The sequence below is a fragment of the Citrus sinensis genome, chromosome 2 (assembly GCF_022201045.2).
Source record: "Citrus sinensis cultivar Valencia sweet orange chromosome 2, DVS_A1.0, whole genome shotgun sequence".
NCBI lineage: Eukaryota > Viridiplantae > Streptophyta > Magnoliopsida > Sapindales > Rutaceae > Citrus > Citrus sinensis.
In genome coordinates, this window is record NC_068557.1 from 22,199,344 (window position 1) to 22,210,769 (window position 11,426).

General features: G+C 48.3%; 2 protein-coding genes across 2 annotated transcripts; one reads left to right on the forward strand and one right to left on the reverse strand.

Annotated features, from left to right (window-relative positions):
• The first annotated feature begins 1,442 nt into the window (after positions 1-1,442).
• On the forward strand, positions 1,443-6,949 carry LOC127900330 (uncharacterized). Its single transcript, XM_052434969.1, has 4 exons — positions 1,443-3,695; positions 3,792-6,022; positions 6,404-6,779; positions 6,890-6,949. The coding sequence occupies exons 1-4, from the start codon at positions 1,443-1,445 to the stop codon at positions 6,947-6,949; spliced, it is 4,920 nt and encodes a 1,639-aa protein (XP_052290929.1).
• An 800-nt stretch (positions 6,950-7,749) lies between these two features.
• On the reverse strand, positions 7,750-10,204 carry LOC127900331 (uncharacterized). Its single transcript, XM_052434970.1, has 5 exons — positions 9,665-10,204; positions 9,427-9,601; positions 9,096-9,287; positions 8,551-8,930; positions 7,750-8,444 (listed from the first exon to the last, which is right to left on the reverse strand). The coding sequence occupies exons 1-5, from the start codon at positions 10,202-10,204 to the stop codon at positions 7,899-7,901; spliced, it is 1,833 nt and encodes a 610-aa protein (XP_052290930.1). The 3' UTR covers positions 7,750-7,898.
• Between the last annotated feature and the right edge of the window lie 1,222 nt (positions 10,205-11,426).

The window sequence follows — 11,426 nt, forward strand, 5'->3', positions numbered from 1 at the left end:
CCCTGTACAATTAGAGGTATCCCACACAAATAGAGATACCCCATACAAATAGGGGTACCCCGCGTAATAGGGGGTACCCCACGTAACTCGAGGTACCCGGCAAAGCGGATGTAAGAGAATCCACCGAAAATATCCGCCATGAGAAACGTCTCCACCTCCTAAAAGATATTATTTGATTTTGTCAGAAGTAGGAATCAAGAACATCGTATCAAAAGGGGGGGGACAGCCGCCTGCTACCTCTGCCAAAAGTGAAGGACACTGTCCCAAGGACAGTAGTCCCCAGCCGCCTACCCAACAGCTACTGCAGAGGTACCCCGGACCACTCTCCAGCGCGCGCCACTTTTCCAAAAGATGAGATATGCTGCGAACATGCAGATAACGGTCCAAAAAATTATAAAGAGGTAAAAGGACGTTAGCCAAAAAGGGGTATGCTATGTGGCAGCTAAGGTACTCCATATATAAAGGCGCTTAGGTTTCACTCTCCACCATGCTCTCACTCACCATTAACACTCACACTCCAAAAAATAGGTTTTCTTCAACCTTAAACCCTAAATTTACAGAGGGCTGGCCAGCCCTCTTTACCATAAAAGCTTGAGTTTGCTAACTTGAGCGTCGGAGTGTGAACGCCGGGGTACCCCAGCTTCACCTCTAACCTCTATTTCACTGTTTTGCAGGCATGAAACTCATTTGGAAGGACACCTCTCTCGTTTCTGACCTTTCACCATTGTTACCACTCTCTCTCCCCTTCTCACCTCTCCCGAATTTCAGATACACCGCACCGCATAAAATAAACTAGCGAGGTACCCCATCTCCCCCAAAAATATAAATTTATTGTTCTAGATTGATTTTGGATTTTCCTACCCCAAAATCAGTTGAAAACAATTGGCGCCGTCTGTAGGGAGACGCACAAAAAGCCTCCTCCACGGTTACCAAACTAGTTGTTGTGTGTACTCCAATACATGGCACCCGACGTACCTCCCGAAGGTTTAATGGGGGATCCTACAAGGATGAGAGAGGACAGCAGCAGTGAAGGTAGTGATCCCGCGAGAAGGGTAGCCCGCATCAGTAAGGGCAAGGGTGTCAAGCAATCGACGGGTGTTCGCCAAGAAGAAGAACCTATTTCGCACAAGCGTTTTGAGGATCTTGCCCACGCAATACTTAGGGCGGTCGGATCTCGGGCACCCGAAAGTTCACTTCCACCAATGACGCTAGAAGCTCCACCACCTTAAACGGACGACCAAGCTATGGTCAGAAGAGGGGTACCCGAGGCCAGCAAGCCGAAGCCTAGGCCATCGGGTACCCGTTCTAAGTTTCAAACCATGGGCTCCCGCGACGAGCGTTCCACCGCCTCTTGCAATTCCCGCAGTAGCTAGGGTACGAGGCGTGCAAAGCGTACCCACGAGGATCTCTGTGAGAAGTTAAACGCCAAAAGGGCTTCTCAAATGGCGGCGACATCATCAGGTACACCGAGGGTACCCCTCGAACTTGTGGAAAAGATGGAGAACCTGGAAGCCCAAGTGAAGCTCCTCTCCGAGAAGCAAAACATCACAGCTGCACCAACGCCAATGACCTACCAATCGCCATTCACTATGGAGATTAGGACAGCAGCTCTCCCCGAGGCGTTCGCCATGCCTCAGATACCCCAATACTCGGGTACCACTGATCCCTCGGAGCATGCTGAGCTATACCGTGACCAAATGCTTATTAAGGGTGTAGATGAGAGCGCCATGTGTAGGATGTTTACACACACACTCACGGGCCCCGCGAAGTCATGGTTTCGCTCTTTGAAAGCGGGTAGCATATCTTCCTTACACCAATTGTTATCTGAATTTACTAAAGAGTTTTCCTATGCTTCCACTCAAGATAGGGTAGCCTCCAAACTTGCATTTATCAAGCAAGGGGAAGCCGAGCCTTTGGCGGAGTATGTAAGTCGTTTCCACCAAGAGGTGCTGCGAACCGGAGCATTTGGAAACCAATACACATTGACCCATTTTGAGAAAAATTTACGGTTGGACAAGTTATGGCGTTCTTTTCAAAAGAAGCGTCCACTTTCATATGGGGAAGCCCGTTCTCGGGTGTTGCAACAAGTGGAGATGGACGAGAAATGCCAATTGAAGCGCCAAGAAGATAAGGTCGATGTTACAAAGAACAAGGAGAAGCCCAAGAGGGTGGAGGCCCCAATACCGCGGGTACCCCGAGCATGGAGCCCTCCACGGGCTGCCTTGCGGGGACGAGGGTATAACCCTCAGGGTGCCTCAAGGGTACCCCAACCTCCAAGATCGCCACCACCGGATCAGCGAGAGCCACCGCCGAGGCCTCGGTATGAATTTTACCACCCACTGAATCGATCCCCAGAGCAGATCTTCTACCATATTCGGGATAGCGGCCTCCTCCGTCCTCCTAAGCCAATGAAGAAGTACCTCAACATGAAGCGTAGCCTGAAGTATTGCGAGTTCCATGAGGACTTTGGTCACAGCACAGCCGAGTGCTTCACCTTGCGAGAAGAAATTGAATCTTTGATTCTTAGCGGGTACCTCAAAGAATTTGTTGCTGGCATGAGAGAAGCTCAGAAATCTGCGGAACAGGATAAAGGCAAGCGGGTAGCTGATGGCAGTCTCGAACAAGAGGTACCCCCTGGACACAAGAAAGGCGTGTATGTCCGAATGATCATGGGCGGACCCACTTTAACAGGCCAATCTAGGAGGGCTATCAAAGGCTATGGTAGATCGTTGTCGATAACCACCAATATGGGCAGAGAAGTCAACCTTAATGAATGGGGTACACCGAAGGTACCCCACCATCCCCCGCCTATCCTTTTTACAGAAAAAGATGCGGAGGGCATCTCGTACCCCCAGGATGATGCCTTCGTAATTACGTTGAAGGTTGCCACTGGTAAGGTAGCAAGAACTCTCGTAGATACCGGTAGCTCCGTTGACATCATTTTCAAAAGCGCCTTGGATCAACTATTGATTGAGTCGCCAAAGATCACCCCATATGCTACGCCTCTTATTGGGTTCGCCGGAGATATGGTTATACCAAAAGGCATCATTACGCTGCCCGTTACACTTGGTAAGGTACCTCACCGTGTTGTTCATATGATTGATTTTCTTATTGTAGATCACCCGGGTGCCTACAATATTATATTGGGTAGGCCGTTCTTAGTAGCAACTAAAGCGGTGGTATCCATGCACTACCTCGCCATGAAAGTCCCAGCCGCCCAAGAAGTTATCACCATTAAAGGGGACCAGCAATCGGCTCGTGGATGTTATTCCGTGGCCTCCAAAGTCACTTACCAAATAGCTTCAGATCCGCCAATGAAGGGGTACCCTAGTGGCAGCCAGCCCACACCTTCCCCCTCAAAGCGAGCACTTGCTAGACAGCGGAGAACAGTACTGAAAAAATCTCCTCAAATAGCCCACCAACGAGAAAAGTTGGAGTTTTCACCAAGGGGGATGGAAGCAGTTACGGGGGATAGCTCGAGGGTACCCCACGGGGACCAGGAGAAGCCCAGATGTGAAGTTGAGGCACCTTTGGATCCCCGAATATTGAAAGATGAAATGCGGGGTACCCCAGTTGAAGATCTTATTTCAGTCTCGATTTGCGCTACCGACCCAACAAAGACAGTGAAAGTAGGCTCCAACCTCTCGGAGGAACAAAGGGAGAAACTCATCACCTTCCTATGTGAGCACCTCGATGTATTTGCTTGGTCCCACTCGGATATGCCGGGTATCCCACATTCTCTCTCTTGTCACAAACTCAATGTCAGCCCGCATAATAAACCGGTCAAATAGAAACGTCGCACCTTCAATCAAGAGAGGTACGATGCAATTGAACAAGAGGTAGACCGCCTATTAGCAGCACGGTTTATTCGGGAAACAGTGTACCCCGATTGGGTGTCCAACGTTGTTCTTGTCAAGAAATCAAACGGAAAGTGGCGCATGTGCGTGGACTTCACCGACTTGAATAAGTCCTGCCCCAAGGATAGCTTCCCGCTTCCTCGGGTGGACCAGCTGGTTGATGCAACGGCTGGGCGTGAAATGCTTAGTTTTATGGACGCCTTCTCCGGGTACAACCAAATCCCGATATACGAACCCGATAAAGAGAAAACAACCTTCATCACCAACCGGGGGTTATACTGTTATAAGGTTATGCCGTTTGGTTTGAAGAATGCCGGGGCTACCTATCAGCGGCTAGTGAACAAAATTTTCAAAGAACAAATCGGGCGCACCATGGAGGTGTACATAGATGACATGATCACCAAATCGGTGCATGCGGGAGAACACCTGGGGCACCTCAGAGATACCTTTACCGTTTTGAGAAAACATAAGATGCGGCTTAACCCTGAAAAATGTGCATTCGGGGTAACCTCGGGAAAGTTTCTTGGGTTCATGGTACAACAACGAGGGATTGAAGCCAACCCCGATAAAATTCGCGCAGTTCTTGACATGAAATCGCCAAGCACCATCAAGGAGGTTCAAAGCTTGGCAGGCCGGGTAGCTGCTCTGAGCCGCTTTATCTCCAAGGCTACCGACCGGTGTAAGCCCTTTTTCAAAGCTTTGAAGACCGATAAAAAGCTCCAATGGACACCCGATTGCGAAGAGGCTTTTCAAGAACTGAAGGGGTACCTCGTGAATGCTCCACTACTTGCCAAACCTGAGCCGGGAAAGGTGCTGCTGCTCTATCTCGCCGTATCTGAGCATGCCACCAGCTCTGTGTTACTCCGAGAGGATGATAATGGGGTACAACGACCTATTTACTACACTAGTAAGGCTATGGTTGATGCCGAAAAGAGGTACCCCACCTCTGAGAAGATCATTTTGGCATTGGTTGTCTCCGCACGGAAGCTCAGATCATATTTTCAGGCTCACACCATTGCAGTCGTCACCAACCTTCCCCTCCGGCAAATCCTTCAGAAGTTAGACATGTCCGGAAGGCTTCTCCGATGGTCCCTCGAATTAAGCGAGTTCGACATTATCTTCAAGCTTCGTTCGACGATTAAAGCTCAGGCCATTGCTGATTTCATTGCAGAATTCGCCAATGACTCAAGTGGTGAATGTGATCTGAGATACCTGTTAGATACCCCACCTACCGATGAAGAGGAGCAGGTCTGGGAAATATATGTGGATGGTTCCTCTAACTCGCACGGAAGTGGCGCGAGAGTTATTATAATCGACCCGAGCAAGGTGAAAATATGCTACGCCCTGCAATTCGAATTCAAGGCTTTAAACAACGAAGCCGAGTACGAGGCAATCATAGCGGGGTTGAGGATGTCAAAGGCTTTGGGAGCAAAAAAGGTACACGTCAAGAGTGACTCACAGTTAGTGGTAAGCCAGATTACCGCACAATATCAAGCGAAAGAGGAAAATATGAAGGGGTACCTCGAAAAAACCAGAGAATTGATGTCCCAATTTTGCGAGGTTAAAGTGGAAAGGGTACCCCGACTGGAGAACAGCGAAGCCGATACCCTAGCAAAAATGGCGTCCCTTGGTGTAGCTCAGTCAGCTGGCCCCATCACAACAGAACACATACCCGCCCCCAGCATTGATCTCCTAGAGCCGTTGGAAGTAGGATCACTGTCCAACGAGGTACTTTGGATGGAGCCTATCATAAGGCACCTCAAGGACGGAGACCTCCCCTCAGATAAAAGTGAAGCGAGAAGACTAAAGTATAAAGCTGCCCGGTATTGCCTGATCCAGGATACCCTATACAGAAGAGGGTTCACTCTTTCTTACCTTAAATGCTTGGGAAGCGACGAGGCCGAGTATGTCATGAGGGAGATACATGAGGGGATTTGTGGCAATCATTATGGAGCACAATCACTGGCGCAAAAAGCTCTCCGTCAAGGGTACTACTGGCCAACCATGCGGGAAGATGCCAAGAATATGGTACAAAACTGTGACAAATGCCAAAGGTTCGCCAGGGTACCCCACCTACCCCCAGAGAAGCTAACAGTTATATCTTCCCCTTGGCCCTTCGCTATGTGGGGAGTGGACCTCATTGGCCCGTTGTCTACCGGGAAGGGGCAAGCAAAACATGCAATCGTGGCGGTAGATTATTTTACAAAATGGGCGGAAGCGGAGCCACTAACAAGCATCACAGAAAGGAAAACCACCGAATTCATTTAGAAGAACCTCATTTGCAGATTTGGAATCCCCAATGCAATTGTCAGTGATAACGGCAAGCAAGTCGATAATGAAAAATTTTGAAACTTTTGTTCGGAGTTAGGGATAGCCAACCGATTTGCTACACCTGCCCACCCCCAATCTAATGGGCAAGTCGAAGCCGTTAACAAGATTATCAAAGGTATCTCAAAGAAGAAGCTAGAATAAATAAAGGGAGCATGGGTAGACGAGCTACCTGGCGTACTGTGGGCATATCGGACTACTCAAAACACCTCCACTAGGGAGACCCCGTTTTCCCTCGCATTCGGTGTTGACGCAGTGATTCCAGCAGAAATTGAGGTACCTTCTCACAGGGTTGAATACTTCGATGAGGCCGAGAACACCTCCTTGGTTGCTTCAAACCTTGATTTGGTGGCTGAAAAAAGGGCTAGAGCAGAACTGAGGACAGCCATATATCAGCATCGCATTTCGGGTCTATATGAAAAAAGGGTACACCCTCGATCCTTCAAGAAAGGAGACTTGGTCTTGAGAAGGGTAACTCAGAACACTAGGGTACCCTGCGAAGGTGCTTTCGGGGTAAATTGGGAAGGACCTTACCGCATCGACAAACCCGTTGGGACAGGTGCATACAGGCTACTCCACATGGATGGCACAATTGTGAGGCACCCCTGGAACGCTGCAATGCTACGGAAATATTACTAAAGGACAGTGTCTCAACTTTTAGTCTTTTGTTGTTATTTGCTTTCTTTAATGTTTTTGTGTGGTAGGCCAAATGGGGTACCTCAAATGCCCTATGTCGGTCAGTTGCAACTTTAGAGTTTCTTTAATTGCCAAATGAAAGGGATATGAGGTCTTGCGGTCTCCCATTCTCATCAGGGTAACAAAGCTAAGTCATGTATTGATCAACGCTTTCGTTATCTATAAATGCATGTTCTTTCTCAACAAATATGGTGTGGGTTCTTTATTTATTTTTCTCCACTTCGATCTTAGAGTGCAGATTATATTCATTTATCGCCATTAATATACCCTCGCATCTGGTAATATGCAATTCTTGCCATACGTTTGTCAATTATGACTAACCTATCACAGGACCAGCCAGGGTACCTGATATGCCTAGATTGTGACGATCTATGTAAACCCAAGATGAGCAACGGAGGGAACAGTCCAGGGGTAGCCTTTCTGCGGAAGCATGATAAAGCTACCTAGACAAAGAGAGGGAGGGTCAAAGAGGACCCGAGGGTGAAGAAAAACTGGCATACCCTAGTGGCACGAAGTTCGGCTTAGGTATGAGAACACCCACACCTCCGTCCTCGTACTTTTGCAAAGTATGGGGTAGGCTATTTAAAAAATTCGGAGAAAACTTCGAAAGAATAAGAAAGTGATTGGTTGGACCAATTGCGCTTTCAACGTTTGATCGAGATGTCGCGATGATATTTTGATTACCTATTTGTGGGGAATCCGCCATAGTTTCCGAGAAGGACATGCACCACATTTGTAGGGAATCCGCCTGATTTTGGATATTTGTTAAGGTACTAGGGCTACCCCATTTCAAAAAAAATGAGAGGTACCCTAGACATTTACAAGGTAACAGTTTAGTCAAGCATTCATTGGCAGAATAACAAGCATACAAAGTACAAGAGAACTCGATGGCATGGTATCATAACAAAAGAGAAGTCCCAATAATACAAAATATCCCGAGAAACCAAAAAGAAAGAAACAATGTCCAAATAGCAAAATGTGGATAGGTCCCAAAAAAACAAGAGCATAATGAGAAGGCTACACCGAGGGGGGAACGCCATCCCCAACATCCGTCTCCAGAGGGCGATCAGCAGAGGACTCCGAGGTACCCGGAATATGAGCAGCCGAAGTAGGGGCATCCGAAGCAGGCAACGGCTGAAGCTGATGGGATACCCTAGGCGACCCGGAAGGGGTACCCGACCGTGGCTGGGAAGGTTTCTTCCTCTCTGTAATTTTCTTCAGAATCGTAGCCTTGTTGACAAATTTCTGCACCCAGGGTACCTCCAACTTCAGATCCACACTCCACACCTCCGTCATGATAAGTGAGAATGCATCCTCCGCCATCGTCTTTTGCCGAGATATTAGATCCCCGTTGGTGGCCCTCAACTCCTCACAATCCTTCTCCACCCTAGCTTTCTCTCCCGACAGGCCAGCAATGCGTTCTTGCAGAGTTTTAACTTCTCGAGCGAGCTGATCCTCACGAGATTGACGGCTTTGAAGCTCACTCCTTAACTTGTCGACCTCTGACTGTGCGACAACAAGGGAGTTGAGATCCGGAAGGCAGTGGCTTAGGAGAAAGGATGCCTGCGGGTTATGAAAGACATGTTAAATATATGTATATGACAAAAAGATTAAATAAGTAAAAAGAAAATGATGAAGAGTACACCCGGGGTACCCCGGGAAAGCCTACCTCTTGGGTAGCCCTAAGTGCTTGACCGTAACGCTGGCTCAAGCTCATCTTGTCAACCTCTTCAGCAACCTCGGAGGTAACATTTTCAGCAGAGTAGTAAAAGTGGCGAGCCAAGTGCGAAACCTCCTTGTTAGAAGCCGGGTCTAAGTCACCCTCACGTAACTCATCGGGGAAAGTAGAAACCAGCCCGAATTTTCTCTTCTTCGAGCGAGGGGTACCCTTCGACCCGCTGTGGGAGGTACCCTGAGATTTTCCCTTTGGACCAGGAGCTCGAGGAGGTCGGGAGCCTTTCGGGGGTACCGCCGAATCCTGAGATCCGGAAGCACCGCCCACTACCGCTTGGAAGAAGGCGTCAAAAGCGTCACCCGTCGATTCCATGACTGCACCTAATGCACAAAAGTTATATTAGCTAGACAAGTACTAAGTACTGCAAAAGTAAAAAATAGGAAATGGAAAGCGGGGAAGCAAAACGAAGAATACAATGATAATGGGGTACCCCAGTCCCACAAGTAACAATAGGATACCCCCCAACACCCAAATTATACATGAGTCACCCCCAGGAGCAGGCGGAGGACTTCGGTCAATCAGCCCCGCTCTCCATAATTGGCTCTCATCTAGCACATCACTACCCCTCTGTGCACCTCGAAGCCTGTCCACAAACTTCTTCACCTCTCTCCCCACCTCCTGAACTGGGCATGATCCTTTAGCCCATGTCACACCTGCGAAAGCATAAAGAACTCAAGGTTAGCGAGACATTCAGGCGAAAGATTCTAATAAAGAACCATAAGTAAGGGAGATACTTATAGTCTACATTGAAGGAATGGGGAACCTCCACGGGGTCGCCCTTCTCACTTAGAGTCTCTGTCCCCCACCTACCCTCAGCGACAAACCATTCCTTTCGGTAACCCTTCTTCAAGGCGGGGTTCCCCTCAACGATGTGGCCATGATCACCCCAGGGGGAGAAGTAAGCAATGCCGGGACCCTTAGGCTTCTTGAATTGGTAAAGGCCCCTCAACTCCCGAACAGAAATGTCGCGCTTCACGACCTCCAACTATAACACATGTAAGCCTGTCAGTGTCCTCCACCCTGGAAGGGACAGCTGCCTAGGAGCTACCCCCAAATAACTAAACATTTTCATAAAGAATGGTTGGAGGGGCAAGCGGAGTCCTAGATCGAAGAGGTCGATATGGAGAGCAATCCCATCAGACTTTGGACACTCGGGTCGCTCATCCACATGGGGTACCCTAAGCTGGACAGACGGAGGAATATTGTATTTGGCTCTAGTTTGTTCTAAGTCCCCCAAAGTAGCCCTCCTAATACCTAGGGAAAAAGGGTTGCTAGATTTTGAAGGTGTGGCAGGGGGAGATTTAGGCGGCTGGTCCGAGGAACGAGCTGGAACCTTAGGCTTAGTTGTCTTACCCTTCTTCCGAGAATGGGGGGTAGGCCGTTTACTAGGAAAGCGTGGGCTGACACGAGGGGTACTCCTAAGAGGAGGGGGCTCAGAATGAGAATTACAACTCTTTGAGGAACTAGGAGGGGACCGATCCCCCTCGCTAATGGAGATGTGGGAAGGGGAACCCGCAGGAGGGCTGTCAACCCTACCAGCCCCAACTTTACGTCGCTTCCTCACGGGTCCCGTGTGTTTCTTACCCATCTACCTTTCCCCAACAACACATCCACAAGCCCCCAACAATACACCCAACGATACACCCAACAACACATCCACAAGCCCCCAACAATACACTCAACGATACACCCAACAACACATCCACAAGCCACATGTTTTCCAAACAGCAATATATCCATACCAAGCACCATCCACCACACATCAACCACCAAATGCAAACACCAACCAACAAAACAAAAAACAACAAAAACCAAAAATAAAATTTTCTCAGAGTATGCAAAATAGCGCCACTGTGAATGCGCCAAAGGAGGAGAAGCGAGGAGGGATACCTGTGATTCACCAATTCAGCAGATCGGGATTGATAATCGCGGCGAAATGAAGCTGTAGGCAACCAAAAATAGTGGGTAAAAATATGCAAGTATAAAAATAAAAATAAGCTTAAATATATATAGTTATTTATAAATAAATGAATAAATAAAATGAAGAACGAAGAAGCTGCAACAACCGGCATCGGCTGTCATGGCTGCAACCACCGAGAACCGACGCCGGAGATCACGAGAAGGATGCCAGAAACCACCAAAGAAGGACGCCGGCCAAAAAAAAAAAAATAAAGAACAGAGAAGACAACACGGAAGGGGGGACTGCAGCCACCAAACCAACGCCGGCTGTCGTGGCTGAAAGCACCAAACCGACGCCGGCTGCAACCACACTAAACCGACGCCGGAAATCACAGAGAAAAGCACTGGTCGAAACAAAAAAAAAGAGAGAAAGAAGAAGAGAAAACCTAGAAGCTGCAGCCACTAAGAAGAACCGGCTGCCATGGCTGCAACCACTAATTCCGGCGCTGAAAATCGCAAAAAGGAGAGAAAGAAGAGAGAGAACGCAAGATAAAATGAAGACACAAGGAAGGAGGTTTACCGTGTGTATTACCGGACCAAGATCTCGCCGTGAGACGCCGGAAAATCACCTTGAACCGACCAGATCTGGAGCCCAAAACCGCCACTGCAGCAGCCGAGGTCCACGCCGGAAAACGCACCGGATCAACGCCGACCGAGAGAGAAAGAGAAAGAAGAAAGAAAAAAAAAGAAATAAGAAAGGGAAAGAAGAGAAAACGGAAGGAGAAGGAAATAAAAGAAAAAGAGGGAAGAAAAAATAAAACCTAAGGGAAGACGAACGGAAGTAAAAAAAAAAAAAAAGGCTACTGGAAATAATCAATTTTTGGGAGTTCGTTTGGGGATTTTCAAAATAA

Bases quoted from the DNA above. Each gene is read 5' to 3' on its own strand.
- LOC127900330 (XM_052434969.1), top strand. From the start codon at position 1,443: ATGGCGGCGACATCATCAGGTACACCGAGGGTACCCCTCGAACTTGTG. The intron at 3,696-3,791 runs GTATTTGCTTGG...CCGGTCAAATAG, and splicing joins TCCTATGTGAGCACCTCGAT to AAACGTCGCACCTTCAATCA. The intron at 6,023-6,403 runs GCAAGCAAAACA...CACCTCCACTAG, and splicing joins CCGTTGTCTACCGGGAAGGG to GGAGACCCCGTTTTCCCTCG.
- LOC127900331 (XM_052434970.1), bottom strand. From the start codon at position 10,204: ATGGGTAAGAAACACACGGGACCCGTGAGGAAGCGACGTAAAGTTGGG. The intron at 9,288-9,426 runs GTAGGTGGGGGA...GCTAACCTTGAG, and splicing joins GGAATGGTTTGTCGCTGAGG to TTCTTTATGCTTTCGCAGGT. The intron at 8,931-9,095 runs GTATAATTTGGG...CATTAGGTGCAG, and splicing joins TGCTCCTGGGGGTGACTCAT to TCATGGAATCGACGGGTGAC.